Source organism: Carcharodon carcharias, chromosome 13 (assembly GCF_017639515.1).
Source record: "Carcharodon carcharias isolate sCarCar2 chromosome 13, sCarCar2.pri, whole genome shotgun sequence".
In the NCBI taxonomy this organism is placed as follows: domain Eukaryota; kingdom Metazoa; phylum Chordata; class Chondrichthyes; order Lamniformes; family Lamnidae; genus Carcharodon; species Carcharodon carcharias.
Window position 1 is genome coordinate 78,096,343 of NC_054479.1, and position 18,885 is coordinate 78,115,227.

Below are 18,885 nucleotides of genomic sequence, written 5' to 3' on the forward strand. Positions count from 1 at the left end.
TGCTATTACTTTACTAAATTAGTAACTAATTAAATAAATTAGATATGGGAGGGATGGTAGTGTGCCCTAACTGCAACACATGGGAATCTGTGGAATGCATTGCAGTCCTGGACAGCCATGTCTCATTTGCACTTGTTGGAAGCAACATACATTCATATACAGGGACCTACTCTATGCAAACAAAAGGAATTTGATCAAGCTTTGTGTATTTTTTGAATTACTTGGGGAGCCTGTAGTTCCATGTTGCTATCTCCATACCAACACCTCACCTAATCAGTCAACTTGTCAGCCAGTAAGCACCCTTTTCTTCTGTAGTATAAATTGTTGTGATCATTTGAAATTTGGCATTCTTACATTTGTCCTGATGAATGCAAGACGATAAACTTTGGCAACATCTCTTTTCAGCAATATAAAACCATGTCTGTAATTTTTTTTTATTCATTTACAGGATGTGGGCTTCGCTGGCTGCACTAGCATTTATTGCCTATCCCTAATTGCTTGAGAAGGTGGTGGTGAGCTGCATTCTTGAACCGCTACAGACAATGTTGTGTAGGTACACTGTTAGGGAAGGAGTTCCAGGATTTTGACCCAGCAACAGTGAAGGAACGGCTATATATTTCCAAGTCAGGATTGTTAGAATCATACCTCTCAAGGCTGATTTTCCTTTTACAAAATGGAAGAACATGGCATGATCGGGATACTAACCTGGTATTTTTTTAAAAGGTCATAAGTTCACCTTGGAACTGTCAACAAGCAGGCCTCTTCCAAGCAATCACTTGACTTACATGGTACTTGAGAAGGAAGTGTTTGTGTTGAAAAAGCTGGGAGACAAGTTGGCAATCACATTGAAGTTAAAAAACTTAAGTTGTGAACCTGCTTGTTTTGAAGGGAGTCTTGTTGGAGAACAACCTTGGCTGTCTTCTTTTTTCTACCTTGACTAAAATTGTGTGTGGCTATCAATCTGCAGACAGAGAATCCTCACCTGAGTGTAACTAGTCTACACTTGGACCTACAAAGCTGAGAGTTGGTGAGAACTTCCAGGCATCCATCGGGACCAGTGGCCTGTCTTCATATGAGGGAACTCCAGGCTGACAGCATTGAAACCCTGTGGGCTTTATCCTTTATTTTATAACGTCCATCCTCCAAAGCCCAACTCTGCGGAGAGACTGTTTGTCCTTTGGTTGTGTGTGTGTGTGCTGGGGGAATTCTTTAGAAAGAGATAATTTTACTTCCTGATTACAACTGTGTAACTTGTTAGAAGTTTTGTTTTAAAATAAATTAATCATTCTGAATTTTGAAAGAAGCCTGGTCAGTCTCTTTTCATCTGGGTAGTCGAGGCACATATACACAATTGGCCATTTTGATGAGAAAATTAAACATTTAAATTAATGGTATGGTCTGCGGAGTAGTGGAGCTTGATAATTCGCGCACTTCTCCCAACCCGGTTATAACAGGATAGTGTCTTGGAGGGGAACTTCCAGGTGGTGGTGTTCCCAGGTATCTGCTGCCCTTGTCCTTCTGGATGATAGTGGTTGTGGTTTTGGAAGGCGCTTTGGTGAGTTTCTGCAGTGCATCTTGTAGATGGTACACACTGCTGCTACTGTGCATTGGTGGTGAATGTTTGTGGATGTGGTGCTAATGAAGTGGGCTGCTTTGCCCTGGCTAGTGTCAAGCTTCTTGGATGTTGTTAGAGCTGCACTCATCCAGGCAAGTGGGGAGTACTCCATCACATTCCTGACTTGTGCCTTGTAAATTTGGGGAGTCAGGAGGTGAGTTACTCATTGCAGGATTCCTAGCCTCTGACCTTCTCTTGTAGCCACAGTATTTATTTGGCTAGTCCAGTTCAGTTTCTGGTCAATGGTAACCCGCAGGATGTTGATAGTGGGGGATTCAGTGATGGTAATGCCATTGAATGTCAAGGGGCGATGGTTAGATTGTCTTGTTGGAGATGGTCATTGCCTGACACTTGTGTGGTGCAGATGTTACTTGCCAGCCCAAGCCTGGATATTGCCCAGGCCTTGCTGTATTTGGACATGGGAGTTTAAAAAAAAAATCATTCACAGGATGTAGGCATCACTGGCTTGGCACTTATTGCCCATCACTAATTGCCCTTGTTCAGAGACCATTTAAGAGTCAACAACATTTGTGTGGATCTGGAATCACAAGTAGGCCAGACCAGGTAAGGGCAGCAGATTCCTTCCCTAAAGGACATTAGTGAACCAGATGGGTTTGTACAATACTTTAATGGTTTCATGGTCATTAGACTTTTAATTTCAGATTTTTATTGTATTCAAATTCCACCATCTTCTGTGGTGGAATTCGACCCGGGTCCCCAGAGCATTATCCTGATCCCTGAGAGTTGCAAATGGAGCTGACCATTGTGCAATCATCAGCAAACATCCCCACTTCTGACCTTATGATGGAAGGAAGGTCATTGAAGAAACAGCTGAAGATGGTTGGGCCTAGGACACTATCCTGAGGAACTTCTATTGTGATGTCCCGGAGCTGAGATGATTGACCTCCAACAACCACAACCATCTTCTTTTGTGCTAGGTATGACTCCAACCTGTGAAGTGCTTTCCCCCAATTCCCACTGACTCGTTTTGTAGGGCTCCTTGATGCCACACTCGGTCAAATGCTGCCTTGATTTCAAGGGCAGTCACTCTCACCTCAGGAGTTCAGCAGCATCAGGGACGGGGAAAGAGTTACCTGGACACTTTATTCCAGGATACATTCACACACCATAGATCAGTGGTTTCCAGTCAGTCACTGCAGAAACAGTGAATGGGGTCAAGTAAATGGGAAAGTTCGAATGACGGGAGAAGCAGAAATCCAAAGAAAAAGGTAAAGTTATCAGAACAGTGTAGATGTGTAGGTAAAGACAAATGTCAGGAGGGGACAGAGAGTTTAATAAAAAATGTGCATCAGAAAACAAGGTCATTGCAGGAAATAGAAGTAAAAAAAATGAAATTAAAGGTTATTTATCTCAATGCACAAACCATCTGCAACAAGATAGATGAACTAGTGGCACAAATAGAGGTAAATGTTTAGATCTAATCTTCTCTACAGAGCCAAAGTGATCAAAGTTGGGAAATAAATATTCCAGAGGTCACAATATCTCAGAAAGACAGACTGAATGGCAAAGGTGGAGAGGTAACCCTCATCATAAAAGGAAGACATAAGGACATTAGCGAGAAAGGATCTGGCCTCTGAAAGTCCTGAAGTAGAATCAGTATGGGTGGAAATTAGAAATAGCAAAAGTCAGAAAACACAGGTGGGAGTAGTTTATGGGTCCCTTAACAGTAATTATACCATTGGACAGAGCATTAAACAAGAGATTATTGAAGCTTATAACAAAGGAATTGTAATAATTGTGGACTTTAATCTTCAAACAGTCTGGGACAATCAAATTGGCAAGAATGGTAAAAAAGATAAGCTTGTAGAATGTTTGAGTTTCTTGGAACAGTATGTCGTAAAACTGACTAGGGATAAAGCTATCTTAGATCTGGTATTGCGTAATGAAGCAGGGTTAATTAATAAAGTCATAGGCTGGGATTTTCTGTGCCCACTTGTGTCGGGTGTGAGCAGGCAATATGGCGAGGCCAAGAATCGGTTTCATGAGGTTGTGATCGTCTGCTCAACTCGGCGATGGTGGGGTGCATTCCCCACCATTGGGAACCTCATTGTAATACATCAGCATATCATTTTAAGGCCAGCCTGTCGAACTCTCGCCACCCCGCCAGATCGTCTGCGGGAAAACATGGCAATGTGTTTCACAACTACATATCTAAGACGTGCACTTAGGCTGAACTTTGCTCAGGACTTCAAGGTTTGTTTTCCTACCTTGCCTCAGTCAATACTCACAGTAATCAGCACCAGACTTTTTGGAGGAAGAGAAGGCTAAGGGGTGATTTGCTAGCAGTCTTATGGGTTTGATAGGGCTGAGTTCTATTGTAAACAATTCAGCCAATGGGCCTGAGCCATAACTTCACTCAGCTTGTTCCCAGTCCTGCAGAACCTTAGCAGCTCACTCAGTGACTCGTGCAAATCTCAATTTGTTCTTCTAGAATTCTGGCTTTTAGATCACATGGGAGAAGGAAGATTGTTTGCATGTCTCTGCTAAACAGATAAAGCATGCTGGACATTAGGTACGTTACCAAAAATCAAAGCCGTTTCATTCAGTGGGGAACTCCTACTGCTCTTTCTTCCTCCCACAAGTATTTTTTTACTTGGTGCCTGACTTTCTAGGACGACAACTATAACCACCCTCCTCTCCCTTTACATACGGGGATGGAAAATCTAAGGAGAGGTATCAAGTCCCATTCCTGACTTGCAGAGTTGGCCAGTCTCAGTCAAGATGCTATCATTTACTGCCCTGGGCCAAGAAAGGAATGGTGGTTGTGTGTGTGTGTGTGTGTGTGTGTGTGTGTGTGGGGGGGGGGGGGGGGGGGGGGGGGGGGGGGAGGGGAGGGGGGGGAAAGAGAGAAGAGGGAGTCAGGGGAGGAAAAAATCATGAACGCTGCCTCCATTCCAGTAACCTCTGCTTAGAGCATGCTGACATGCAGTTACAAAGCACAAGGTCCAGCAGCAAAACCTTTGTAAGAAATGTGAACACAGAATAAAAAAGAAAAATTGATTGTTGCAAATATTCTTTAATGCTTACTGACCCAAATAACCAGAGTGGAACAAACAATAGTCCTAACATATACAAAGGAGTGTCTTGGTTCAAGTTTAATGTCAGTCAGGTTAAAACATTTAACACTGAACTGGCCAATGTAAAAACATTACAGGTAATTGCAATGTTACAGCCATTTTATCAATCAAGGTCTTATGCAGGCATTTTCTGATGCCAGCACTTCTATCAAAATGGTGAGTTAGCACAACCAGCAATTGTCATGGGGTCACTAAGCAGCCAGAATAGCTTGCGAACATCACACTTCATTGCAATATTTAAACCAGATGGATTTTGATAAACGTGTCCACATAGCAGCAAAGTTCTGACGGCAGCAACACCCTGGAGTAACAGGTTGTTCACATCAGAACTGAGGGGCTACATGCCAATGACTCAAGTACCTTTGACTGTACAACCACAAGTTGATGAATGTCACCTGCCAGCCCACTGGAGAACCCAACACCAGGGTGCAGAGATCTACCAGCAAGGCAGAACAGATACATCCCAAAGGTGGATCTAAGGAGCATGTGTTTTCTTTAAAAACTGTCCCAAACAAGTCTCCAACCACTAGCATTCAAATTTACAAACTCAAATAATTTAGGTGCAATTGCTAACATCTATAAAAAGCTTTAAACATTTTGTATTTGATCAGTGATAAGATGTGGTGAAACAAACAGCAGTAAAGGTGTTTAGCTCTTCACCAGTAGTGAATTTCAAGAATGAAATGATTTGTTTTAAACTCAACTATGTTTAGATACTCATGAAATAGACTCTTCAGATAAACCAATTATAAATTACACATCTAAAACTTGGGTCACTGTTCTTTATTCAGAATTAGAGTTGATGAATAGACTGTACTCTGCCATGGTTCATCAACATGGCATTACAGACATGATACTTTCAGTATTAAATAGCTTTTTTTACATGTCTTATGAATTGACATTATCTGACTGAGCCAGGGTTAACAAATCAAGTCCATGTAATTTTACTTTAACCCAAGCTTCTTCTTCAGTGACTCTGGCATCTCCGGGGGAGGTGGGCGAGGAAGCCTGAAGTACACCTTCACAGAGTCATAGATAAACCACTGCAAGGCAGTCAGAGTGCCGATCATGATAATACGAGCAAAGAGCCCCTTCCACACTCCTGCAAACAACAAAATGTTCAATGGAGTCATCACATACAGGACATGTTGAGAATTTGGAAGTGTTGCACATCTGGAATATGGCTTACCTAAAGGTCCAAGCCTTTTCAGAACCTGTAATGCAGAGCTACCCTTTTCCTTGTTCAGCACTGACACCACAGAATCAGCAGGGTGAGACACAATAGCGCAAAATACACCAGCTGAAAGAAAGAACAAAAACATTGTTCCAGTGAAGCCCAACGCAAACTGGAGGAACAGCACCTCATCTTCCGACTAGGCAAATTACAGCCTTCAGGACTGAATATTGAATTCAACAACTTAAGGTCTTGAGCTCCCTCCTCCATCCCCACCCCTTTTCTGTTTCTTCCCCCTTCCTTTTTTTCCCCCAATAATTTATATAGATTTTTCTTTTCCCACCTATTTCCATTATTTTTAAATCTTTTATGCCCCCCCACCCCCACTAGAGCTATACCTTGAGGGCCCTATCATCCATTCTTAATTAGCACATTCGTTTAGATAATATCACCAAATTCAACACTGGTGTTCTTTTGTCTGTGACATCTTTTGATGATCTGCTCCTATCACTGCTTGCTTGTCCCTACAACCCCACCACCCCACTTCTCTCCTCCTACCCCACCGCCCACCTTAAACCAGCTTATATTTCACCCCTCTCCTTGTAAAGGAAAATCAGTTCTGTTGAAGGGTCATGAGGACTCGAAACGTCAACTCTTTTCTTCTCCGCCGATGCTGCCAGACCTGCTGAGTTTTTCCAGGTAATTCTGTTTTTGTTTTGGATTTCCAGCATCCGTAGTTTTTTGTTTTTACCACCAACACCGACCCTGGTTATGTCGTGTTCCACCAACAGGCAGGCCCAGCAGTGGTATAGAGTCAGGAGGGAGTTCCACTGGGAGTCCTCGACATCGACGCCTGACCCCATGGAGTCTCATGGTATCAGGTCAAACGTGGGCAAGGAATCCTGCTGCTAAAAGCACTGCATACAGCAAAAGCTATGAACCGTGGCAGCATCCCAGCTATTGTATTGAAGACCTATGTTCCAGAACTAGTTAACCCTAGTCAAGCTGCTCCAGTACAACTACTGGCATCTACCCAACGTGGAAAATTATTCAGGTACAACTTGTCTACATAAAAGGACAAAGCCAATCTAGTTAAGTATTGTCTGCTCTCAGAGCAGTGTCATGGAAGGTACTACAAACAGTGCTATCACAATTGACCAGAATAATTCCAGGGTTTCAAGGGTTCAACTGAGAGATTACACAAATCAGGATTGTGTTTCCTGGAATTTAGAGGTGTAAGAGTGATTTGATCCAAGTTTAAGACAATAGGAGGAAGATATAGAAAAACTATTTTTCACCTTGAAGTAAAATTAATAAATACTCCTACACACAAATGGTTTTAAAGTTTGGAACTCCCTAAGCATCAACTGATGTTCACTCATATGTAAATTTTAAGCCCAAGGTAGACTTTTGTTAACTGAAAGATATTAAGGGATATTAAGTAAAGGTGGGTAAATGGAGTTAGGTCATCAAATGGCAGAAAAGATCCAAGAGACGAAACAGCCTACTCATGTTCCTATGGAATTCTCTCTGCCAAGAGCTACTGAGGTTGACAATTGAAAATTTCAAAACAGACTGATAATTTTTTTTAGGAATACAGAACTAAAACAGGTGAGTGAATGAAGTTAAGATATAGACCAGCAATGATCTAACTGGACATTGCTGCAGGAGATGTTCCTATGGAGAGACTGAAAATTGTTAACCAGCCTCTGCAATGAGGAAATGGAGATGATTTGCTAATTTTCACAAACTAATCTGCAGAGAAGGCTCAAAATGCTTGAGGCATTTACAAACAATGATGTGGGCACAGCAGTCATAATAGAGCAACCGTGCACTATACACTAACTTATTTACAAAGCCAAAAACATACTGACAGTGCATATATAAAACCAAGGGTACATTCATTCCAGAGACATATCACATGATTTTCTCACCAATATAACCAGCGACAAAAGTCACCACCAGCTGCTCAGCTTTGGTACAATCGGCACGAGGTTTGGGAACCACATATCTGTACAGTGCTTCAACTGTGCGCTCAAAGCAAGCGAACTTCATCATTGTGTAGGGAATCTGTCTCATCCACAGAGGGGCAACACCTTTGTAGAATCTGTTGAATAAAGTGAAAAAAGCTGTTAACTTACAGAAGCTCTCATGCCACCCAGGACAAAAACATGCAATTGGAATAACTTATTGCAAATTCCACACTCCACTTTAGTCTGCCTGAACAATCTGCGCTTCAGAGTATCTTTCCTAATCTTGGTTAATATCTGTATTTAAAGTGGATAACGAATTACTGAATTTTGAAGATTGTCACAAAACAAACAAGTCCAAGAGACTGCACTTGCATAAAGGTAGTTTAGCAGTCCCTCTAGATTTGCAGATACATTGATTGAACTTGGACAAGTTGGATTAACCTAACCCTGCAGCAATATTTCTTTCCCCTCAACAATCCTCATGCCAACCAAGGTATTCTACAAAAGCTGAAGACAGACAGAAGATATTTTTGCCACATTACATCCATAACAAGAATTTTGCTTTTTTCTGGATGTTGAAAAGTCCTTCAAAGCTATCTTCCATTTTCAACATTCTGAAATTAAAATTAAAATCTTTAAACTTGATGATATGGCAACAGGACTGGCTGGAGCCTGAACAGGGCTGATTCTACAGCACCAGGCTCTCACATATCTATGTTTTATAACCAAAGTGTGTTTGCTTTGCTTCAGCCATTCCCAGCACTGGCTCCAGAAAAAACAAACTAGTCACTCATTCTAATCCCACTCTCTGGCACCTGGTCCATAGCCTTGTAGGCTACAGCATTTCAGATACAGATCTAGGCACCTTTTAAATGAGTGAAGTGTTTCAGCCTCAACCACCAATTTAGGCAGCAAATTCTAGATGTCCACCACCCTCTGGGTGAAAATGTTTTCCATCATATCCCCTCTAATCCTTCTACCAATCACCTGAAACCTGTGCCCCCGGTAATTGACCTCTCCACTTGGGGAAACAAGTCTTTCCTGACTACCCTATACAGACCCCACAGCTTCCTTTGTTCTAAGGAAAACAACCCTAGCCTATCCAATCTCTCTTCATAGCTGCAATTTTCAAGCCCTGGCAACTCTTGTAAATCTCCTCTGCACTCTCTCCAGAGTAATTATGTCCTTCATATAATGTGGTGACCAGAACGGTACATAATTCCAGCTGTGCCCTAACCACCATTTTATACTGTTCCAGCATTACATCCCTGCTTTTGTATTTGTCATCCAGTCAAGGAAAGCCTTCTTTACCACTTTCAGGAGCCTGTGGACATGCACTCCATGATCTCCCACTTCCTCTACCCCTCTCAATATCCTCCCATTTTTAGAGTATTCCCCTACTTTCTTTGCCCTCCCCAAATGCATTACTTCACTTTTCTGGATTGAATTCCATTAGCCACTTTTCCATCCACTTAACCAAACCATTGATATAATTCTGGAGACAACAGCATTATTCACTCTTACCAATACCGTCATGGATAGATGCATCCACGGCAGGTAGATTTGGCAAGAACGAAGACAAATATGTTTATCCCCACTTGTTAGTTCCCTCACCACCTGTCGCAGACCAAGTCTAGCAGTCATGTCCTTTAGGAAGTGGCTAGCTCAATCAGTAGTGGTGCTACCGAGCCACACTCGGTGATGGACATTAAAGTCCCCACCCAGAGTACATTCTGTAGACTTGCTGCCCTCAGTGGTGTTCAACATGCAGTACTAGTGATTTTTCAGTTGGGGTTGGGCGGGGGGGGCGGTGGGTACAGTACATGGTAATCAACAATCCTTGCCTATATTTGACCTGATTGCATGAGACTTCATGGGGTCCATAGCCAATGTTGAGAACTCCCAAGGCAACTCCCTCCCGACTGTGTACCACTGTGCTGCCATCTTTGCTGGGTCTGTCCTGTCAGTGGGACAGGATATACCCAGGGATGATGATGTGTGGGACATGAACTATAGGTATGATTCTGAGAGAATGACTATGCCAGACTGCTTCTTGAAAAGTCTGTGGGACAGCTCTCCCAATTTTGGCACAAGACCCCAGATGTTACTGAGGACAACTTGAGGGTCGACACACCTGGGTTTGCTGTTGCTTCCGGTGCCTAGGTCGATGCCAGGTGGTCTGCCCAGTTTCATTCCTTTCTGCAGACTTTGCAGTTTTGATACAACCAAGGCCTACTAGGCCTTTTAAGAGTCAACCACATTGCTATGGATCTGGAGTCACATGTAGGCCAGACCAGACAGCAGGTTTTCTTCCCTAAAGGACAGTAGTGAATCAGATGGATTTTTACGACAATCGACAATGATGTTCTATGGTCACTATTACTGAAACTATATTTTTAATAAATTCCAGATTTGTTAATTGAATTTAAATTCCACCAGCTGCCGTGATAAGATCTGAAGCCATGCCCCAGATCATTAGCTTGGGCCTCTGGATTATTAGTCGAGTGACATTGCCACCACACCACCCCTAAAAAACAAATTGGGCCCTCAGGTTAACAGGCTGTGATTACTGAAGTATTGCAAGGATCTGTGCTTGGGCCCCAGCTATTCACAATATCAAGGATTCAGAGGTGGTGACCAAGTTAATAATTTCATCAGCAAATTTGGAAATAAGTGGGAATGGGAGTTGCAAGACACTTCAAGGGGATTTGGATAAGCTAAATGAGTGGGCAAAGTACACAGCAGATGGAACACGTATAAAAATGTGAAGTAGAACATTTGCTAATTGGTGAGAGATTGAGAGGTGTTGACATCAAAAGAGACCTGGGTGTCCTTGTTCATGAGTCACTGAAAGCTAACATGCAGGTGCAGCAAACAATTAGGAAGGCAAATGGCAAGTTGGCCTTTATTACAAGAGAATTTGAGTACAAGCATAAAGTAGTCTTGATGCCATTGTATAGAACCACAGAGACCACACCTGGAGTATTGTCTAGTTTTGGTCTTCATGTCTAAGGAAGGATAAAGAGGGAGTGCAATGGTTCACCAGACTAATCCCTGGGACTGGAGGGTTGCCCCATGAGAAGAGATTGAGAAGGTTGGGTCTATAAACTCCAGAGTTTAGAAGAATGAGAGGTGATCTCACTGAAGCATGTAAAATTCTTACAATGCTGGACAGGGTAGATGCAGGAAGGATGTTACCCTCGCTGAGGGCAATTTGGGGGTTCTAGTACCCAGGGCAACAGTCTCAGTGAGAGGTAAGCCATTTGAGTGAGATTAGGAGGAATTTCTTCACTCAGGGGATGGTGAATCTTTGGAATTCTGTACCCCAAAGGGCTGTGGAGGCTCACTCTCTGATTATGCTCAAGACAGAGATTGATTGGCTTAGTTGTAAGAGGCAGAGGGTGATGACAGAAGAATGCTTTAGTGACTGGAAGCCAGTGTCCAGTGGCGTACCACAGGGATCTGTGTTGGGTCCCCTATTATGTCACTTATATAAAGGACATAGATGATTATGTGGGGGGTAGGATTAGTAAGTTTGCAGATGACACAAAGATTGGCCGGCTGGTTAACAGTGAAGTTGAGTCTCTTGGGCTACAGGAAGATATAGACGGGATGGTCAAATGGGCAGATGGAATTTAACCCTGAAAAGTGTGAGGTGATACACTTTGGAAGGAGTAATTTGACAAGGAAGTATTCAATGAAAGGCATGGCACTAGGAAGTTCTGAGGAACAAAGGGACCTTGACGTGTGTATCCATAGATCTCTGAAGGCAGAGGGGCATGTTATTGGGGTGGTGAAAAAAGCAAATGGGACACTTGTCTTTATTAATTGAGGTATAGATTACAAAAGTACGGAGGTCATGCTGGAGTTGTATAGAACCTTGGTGAGGTCACAGCTGGAGTACTGTGTGCAGTTCTGGTCGCCACATAATAGGAAGGATGTGATTACATTGGAGGGGGTGCAGAGGAGATTCACCAGAATGTTGCCTGGGATGAAACATTTAAGTTATAAAGAGAGGTTGGATAGACTTGGGTTGTTTTCATTGGAGCAGAGAAGACTGAGGGGCGACCTGATCGAGGTGTACAAGATTATGAGGGGCATCGACAGGATGGATAGGGAGCAGTTGTTCCCCTTAGTTGAAGGGTCACAAGGGGGCATTAGTTAAAGGTGAGGGGCAGGAGGAAAAACTTTTTTACCCAAAGGGTGGTGACAGTCTGGAATGCGCTGCCTGGGAGTTACCTCACATACTTTAAAATACCTGGATGAGCACTTGGCACATCATAACATTCAAGGCTTTGGGCCAAGTGCTGGTAAATGGGATTAGGTAGGTAGGTCACATGTTTCTCACGTGTCAGTGCAAACTCGATGGGCCGAAGGGCCTCTTCTGCACTGTGATTGATTTCTAGACAGTAAAGGCATCAAGGGGTATGTGCAGGAAAATGTCATTGAGGTAGATCAACAACCACGTCTGATTGAATGGCAGAATGGGCTCAAGGGGCTAAACGACCTAATCCCATCACTCACGTATCCATATAAATAAACAAAAATTAGTTCTGATGTCCGCAAACCAGCCGAGTCCCAATGGCAGAAAACAGCGTTCATAATACAGACTGTTCATATTGGAACAAATGTGGCTATATTATTATTCTCACACATCAATGACTCAAGCACCTTTGACTGTACAATCACAGAAGTTGCAGATTATCTGGTAACTATTTTGGAGAACCCATGACACATGAGGTCTGCCAGCACAGCAAAACAGATACATCCCAAAGGCGGATCTAAGGAAATGTGTTGGTCAAGTTTTATTCAATGAATATGATCCATACTTACGCCCAAAGGCCTTCTTCAGCATGCATTTTAGGAAAAGCTTCTCTCAGAGTGTTTGCATAACCAGGTTGGGTCTGAATTCGGACCTTACAAGCCTCCATTGGAGCAAGTGCAATATCAGCAAAGAATTCAGCACTGGCAGATGCAGCAAGATAGAGAGATGTGCGCCAGAGGTACGTATTTTCCTATAATGAGAAAGCATTATAACTTTCCTGTTGAATACTTAATCATTGGTTTCTAGTTATCAAAAGGAAAGTCTTTTCACTTTCAATCTACACTATCTACACTTAAGATTGATTACCAGCATGTCTTTTCCCATTCCCTTAATTGTCACATAAAGAGATGAGCACAAATAGTCACTGCATTACCATTGGCTATAAAATCACAAGCTGCTGGCCTGAAATCTGGGAATTCTTTAAAAGTGCATTCTAGTGAAATTAAAGTTACCTGATTAAAAGAATACATAACTCATGAAGCTGCAACATAAAAAATATAAAATGCTAAAAGGAAAATACTGCTCAGAAACTTAAGCGATCAACAATCATTTTACTAACTCGGTGCAATGGCTTACCAAAACCCACAACACATCCAGTTAACCCCCTCAAACTACAGATAAAGCTTGCTGAAAAAGCATTACACAAGGAGGGGCAACTCCACATTATCATACCTCTGGGCTGATTCTGAGAGAGTCTGGATAGATGCCAATGTATTAATTAGCATGCAAATCACAGTTAAGCTCAGAAAAAATTGACCTTCAAAACTCAGGCTCATCTTTTAAGTGGGCAGTTTGCCCTGGTTAAATTTTGTTAACCCCAAGTTAAATCACCAGAGGGGTTGAGCTGGGACAGCGATGTATTACAACCAAACCGAAACCATGTCAATAATCAAAAAGGTCATGGCACTGATCAGAGATGGGAAGCTGGCTAATTGTCTCTTCTCTAGACACTGCTCCCTACAGCACATTGTAGAAACCACACTGCCTAAGCCAAGATCAGCTAACATCAAAGGAGGTACTGAAACCTCAACGTCATTTGAATTGCAGGGTCACATCAATGCACTGCTACAATTCCAAGCATTCTTCATGACAGTTCAATACAACTAAATCTTTACTAGCAGTTAGGCAGAATATTTGATAAACACTTACCTCACCCAGTAACTGACTGTAAAAGTTCTTGAAAACTTCATAGAAACCAAATTTGCATAGCCCTTGCATTGAATAGCCAATGAAGGTTGGAGCCCATCCTTTTCCCAGACCACGAATACCATCTTCTTTTACAGTGACTGAAAACCCTTTGAAGATGCTCTGGTATTTTCCAGGATCCACCTAGTCACAATAGTGCAAAAGGCTATTTTATATTAAGACAGTCTACTTTCCTCATCCTAGAGCAGAGAACATCAATTACCAAAGGAATGTTTTACGGTCCACATGCTGTAGAGGCTCTAGATTTCAATAAACCCAATCTGGCAAAACTGCATTAACTGGCATGCACATACTGATTTCCCAGTCACCAGCCAAATGCCAGCTTGATGCAGTTATATAGCATGTGAATCAATTAAACCTCCTTCCACTTCTCGTGCTGCGGCTGGAACTTGATGCATGGTTTCCATCTGTATCATTGCATCTCATGTTAAGAAAATTTTTAAGATTCTGAGAATAGCTTAGAAAATAGCTGAAGAGAATGGGATAAAGGGAGGCAAAGACTGGGCAGGCACATGAGCTTAGGATAACTGGTCATATGTTGGTTAGGCCAAATGGACTGTGCAATTCTAAAAACAGATTGCAAGCTGTACTCCATGCCTACAAAACAAGTTTAACAAGCTTAGAAATCAGGAGTGGTCATGCATTTATAATAATCAAATCAAGGTAGACGACCTTAGCAGCAACCTTCTGGGCTGTTAATGTCAGCTTGGTTCAAACTGGACAACCATCTGAGGCAGTAGCTCATGGATTCAAATCCTGCATTGTCTCAATTCTGTGCTCAGTCTGCTGCATGAGACAGTAGGGATGAGATGTTAATTAGCCTTTCCAGGTGGGTGGACTGAAGAGGCTTTTATTTTCCCACAAGCCATGGGGTCTCTCCCAAGCCAAACAATTGTTTTAAAATCAAGGCTATATGCATCATCAATTGCTGTTTGAGGCACCTTGCTGTGCCCAAACTGTGCACTTGATCACACTTCAAAAAATATTTTATTAGCTGTGAGTGACTTTGGGACACCATTAAAATGCTAGTTAATTCCTAGTAAATTCTATACAAGGTGAACTACATAACATCACCCATGAAAAACTGGGGCAGACTCCTACATAAGGCTCAGGATTCTATTAGTTTCCTGTTTTCGGCTAAAAATTATTACATTTTGGAGGTTTAAACCAAAGGGTTAGCCAAAGAATAGATATCGTTCCTACAAAAAAAGTTTGACAAGCCACTGATTTAACCACACAGTCACAACACAAGGAAGCATATTAAAATAAACAGCATAAAGCTCAACAAGAATTGTAGAACACATTACCACCAGGCCTCTTACATAACTTATGCAGGTAGTCAAGCTGCTGGGGAAAATAAAAAATCACATGAGGAGCCTATTTGGTCATCACAAGTGACAGTGATAATGTTGTTGCAACAAATACCTGGAATTTAGCAAGCCATCACTCAATTAAATTAGGAAATTTTCCAAGTCTCATTGCCAGCACCAGTTGTTTGGTCAAGTTATGCTTGGAACGAAGTGGTTACCAAAACAAAACGTGCAATACCGTCATTCTTCTCCCTAAACAAGATGGGCTTCCCAGTCTGAGACCTCATTTACATCACTACTGGAACTCATGATTGAATCTGTGGAATTCACTACCTCAGAGTGCAGTGGATGCCAGGGCGTTGAATAAATTTGAGGAGATAGAGAGATTTTTAGTTATTAACAGGTTGAAAGGTTATTAAGGGGGCAGAAAATTAGAATTGAAGCCAAAATGAGATCAGCCATGATTGTACTGTCTGGCTGGGCAGGTTCGAGGGGCTGAACTGCCTACTCCTAGTTCTAGTTCTTATGTCCAGCTGATGTTAAAATGAAATACACACCTGGATTCGACACTTCACCAGATCCAAGGGCACAACAGCAGTGTGTGTTAGACCACAACTCAGGATACCACCAAATCCACACAAAGCATAAAACTTGGGGGAGCCATACTCGCAGCTGTGTTCCTCTGCAGTTACAATAAAATAAAGACACACCATGCAGTTAGTTGTCTGTACATGCAACAGAGGACTTGGGCTTGTGCCATGGTAAAGCTGTTCAGGCAAGACTGCTACCAGGGGAGGCCCTGAAACCAGTGTCCAGAAGCTGCCAAGGCAGGCAATCCAGTTCCTTCCAGCCTCTACTCCCTCAATGCCAGTGCTTGGGGACCATGCTCCATACAACAAACCTGAATCCTGCATTTCACCAGATCCAAGGGCACCACGGCCGTGTGTGTTGTACCGCAGCTGATGATCCCACCCAGGCCGCATAGGGCATAGAAGCGAGCAGAGCCATATTCACAGCTATATTCTTCCTGCTCTGTGTGGGAAAAGAGAGGGTGAGAGCACAAAGGGGAAGGGTGGGAAGGAAATGCAGTTTGGGGGGGGGGGGGTGAGAGGATAGGCCGGGGGGGCGGGGAGGGGTCGGTGAAGGAGAGGACGGGGAGTGGGGGGTCGGTGGAGAGGACGGGGAGTGGGGGGGGTCGGTCGGTGAAGGAGAGGACGGGGAGTGGGGGGGTCGGTCGGTGAAGGAGAGGACGGGGAGTGGGGGGGTCGGTCGGTGAAGGAGAGGACGGGGAGTGGGGGGGTCGGTCGGTGAAGGAGAGGACGGGGAGTGGGGGGGTCGGTCGGTGAAGGAGAGGACGGGGAGTGGGGGGGTCGGTCGGTGAAGGAGAGGACGGGGAGTGGGGGGGTCGGTCGGTGAAGGAGAGGACGGGGAGTGGGGGGGTCGGTCGGTGAAGGAGAGGACGGGGAGTGGGGGGGTCGGTCGGTGAAGGAGAGGACGGGGAGTGGGGGGGTCGGTCGGTGAAGGAGAGGACGGGGAGTGGGGGGGTCGGTCGGTGAAGGAGAGGACGGGGAGTGGGGGGGTCGGTCGGTGAAGGAGAGGACGGGGAGTGGGGGGGTCGGTCGGTGAAGGAGAGGACGGGGAGTGGGGGGGTCGGTCGGTGAAGGAGAGGACGGGGAGTGGGGGGGTCGGTCGGTGAAGGAGAGGACGGGGAGTGGGGGGTCGGTCGGTGAAGGAGAGGACGGGGAGTGGGGGGTCGGTGAAGGAGAGGACGGGGAGTGGGGGGTCGGTGAAGGAGAGGACGGGGAGTGGGGGGTCGGTGAAGGAGAGGACGGGGAGTGGGGGGTCGGTGAAGGAGAGGACGGGGAGTGGGGGGTCGGTGAAGGAGAGGACGGGGAGTGGGGGGTCGGTGAAGGAGAGGACGGGGAGTGGGGGGTCGGTGAAGGAGAGGACGGGGAGTGGGGGGTCGGTGAAGGAGAGGACGGGGAGTGGGGGGTCGGTGAAGGAGAGGACGGGGAGTGGGGGGTCGGTGAAGGAGAGGACGGGGAGTGGGGGGTCGGTGAAGGAGAGGACGGGGAGTGGGGGGTCGGTGAAGGAGAGGACGGGGAGTGGGGGGTCGGTGAGGGAGAGGACGGGGAGTGGGGGGTCGGTGAAGGAGAGGACGGGGAGTGGGGGGTCGGTGAAGGAGAGGACGGGGAGTGGGGGGTCGGTGAAGGAGAGGACGGGGAGTGGGGGAGTGGACGGGGAGTGGGGGGGTGGTCGGGGCGTAGGGCGGGGGGGAAATGAGTTGGGGGGTTCGGGAAGTCACATCCTCGGCCCGTGGGCCTGTCGGCGGGAAGAAGCCGGAAGAACCGCAGAGGTCACCGGCCAAGGGCGGCCCGGCCCGAGGCCAAAAATCCGCCCTCGGGCCGTCCCGGGCGCCCATTCCCGGCCAACAGGCCTGTCTTCCACGGGCCCAAGCCTTACCTTGAGCGGAGGCGGTAGCGAGGAGGCGGCGAGTGGGAGCTGCTGTGAGGTCCTGTGCCTCGGAAGCCTGGGCCCTATGAACGGCAGCGGAGTCTGTGAAGAGCTGGAAGCGGGGCGAACTGAACGGGTTTGCCGCAGCGACACTCAGCACAGCAGGGGAGAACATGTCAGCAGTACCCACAACTACAGAATCCAAGTCTAAAATGGCGCCGATTCGGAGGACGCGCGACCTCCCGCTAATCAATACGTCCTTCAACATGTCACGGTGACGAAGCCCTGGCCGGCCCTGAATGGCTGCCAGGGGTGTGCATGTGATCCTGTGGGGGAAAGGGCGGAGCGTCAGTTCGCGCAGCTGCGGTGTGTTCGCAGCTTTCGGGCAAAGTTAGAGTGCGGTTACGGGAGAGAGAGTTCCATAGACAGAGCGTGCGGGCACGGGCAGAGAGAGTGCCCAGAGTCAGAAATTGTGGCTACAGGCAGAGAGAGAGCCCAGAGTCAGAGAGTGTGGGTAGAGGCAGAGACCCCAGGGTCAGAGAGTGCGGGTAGAGGCAGAGAGAGGGCCCAGAGTCAGAGAGTGCGGGTACAGGCAGAGAGAGTTCCATTGACAGAGCTTGCGGGTTTAGGCAGAGTGCCCAGAGTCGGAGAGTGCGGGTACAGGCAGAGAGAGAACCCAGAATCAGAGCGTGTGGGTACAGTCAGAGTACAAAGAGTCAGAGAGTGTGGATGTGGGCAGAGAGAGATCCCAGTTTCAGAGAGTGTGTGTACTGGCAGAGAGAGTGCCCAGAGTCAGAGAGTGCAAGTACAGGCAGAGAGAGTGTCCGGAGTCAGAGAATGTGGGTGCAGGCAGAGAGAAAGAGCACCAAGTCAGAGAGTGCGCAAAGAGCCAGAGTTCAACACTGCTGCGACAGTCAGACAGAGCCCAGAGTCAGACAGTGCAGGTACAGGCAGAGAGAGAGAGCACAGAGTCAGAGAGTGTGGGTAGAGGCAGAATGAGTGCCCACTGTCAGAGAGTGTGGGTTCAGGCAGAGAGAGAGACCCCAGAGACAGAGAGTGAGGGTACAATGAGACAGAGAGTGTGGACGTGGGCAGAGAGAGTGTCCTGAGTCAGAGTGTGTGGGTACAGTCAGACTACAAAGAGTCAGAGAGTGCGGGCACAGCCAGAGCGAGAGAGCCATGAGTCAGAGACAGCGGGTAGAGGCATTGAGAGTGCCTCAAGTCAGAGTG

General features: G+C 45.6%; 1 protein-coding gene, 1 non-coding gene and 1 pseudogene across 3 annotated transcripts; all 3 read right to left on the minus strand.

Annotated features, from left to right (window-relative positions):
• Positions 1 to 4,632: 4,632 nt before the first annotated feature.
• LOC121286264 (phosphate carrier protein, mitochondrial-like) lies at positions 4,633 to 17,943 on the minus strand. 2 transcript variants are annotated; one of them, XM_041203304.1, is made up of 7 exons: positions 17,665 to 17,943; positions 16,103 to 16,233; positions 13,835 to 14,014; positions 12,694 to 12,875; positions 7,822 to 7,994; positions 5,903 to 6,013; positions 4,633 to 5,815 (listed from the first exon to the last, which is right to left on the minus strand). In XM_041203304.1, exons 1-7 carry the CDS (start codon positions 17,921 to 17,923, stop codon positions 5,658 to 5,660), a joined length of 1,194 nt encoding a protein of 397 aa, XP_041059238.1. In that variant the 5' UTR covers positions 17,924 to 17,943; the 3' UTR covers positions 4,633 to 5,657. The 2 variants fall into 2 exon arrangements, with proteins under 2 accessions (XP_041059238.1, XP_041059239.1); XM_041203305.1 differs by lacking the exon at positions 16,103 to 16,233 and adding an exon at positions 15,759 to 15,883 and having other exon boundaries at positions 17,665 to 17,939.
• LOC121286581 lies at positions 4,975 to 5,202 on the minus strand (annotated as a pseudogene).
• Positions 12,416 to 12,656, minus strand: LOC121286577. Its single transcript, XR_005945000.1, has one exon. It is a non-coding gene; the product is annotated as a small nucleolar RNA SNORA53 (small nucleolar RNA).
• Positions 17,944 to 18,885: the final 942 nt, after the last annotated feature.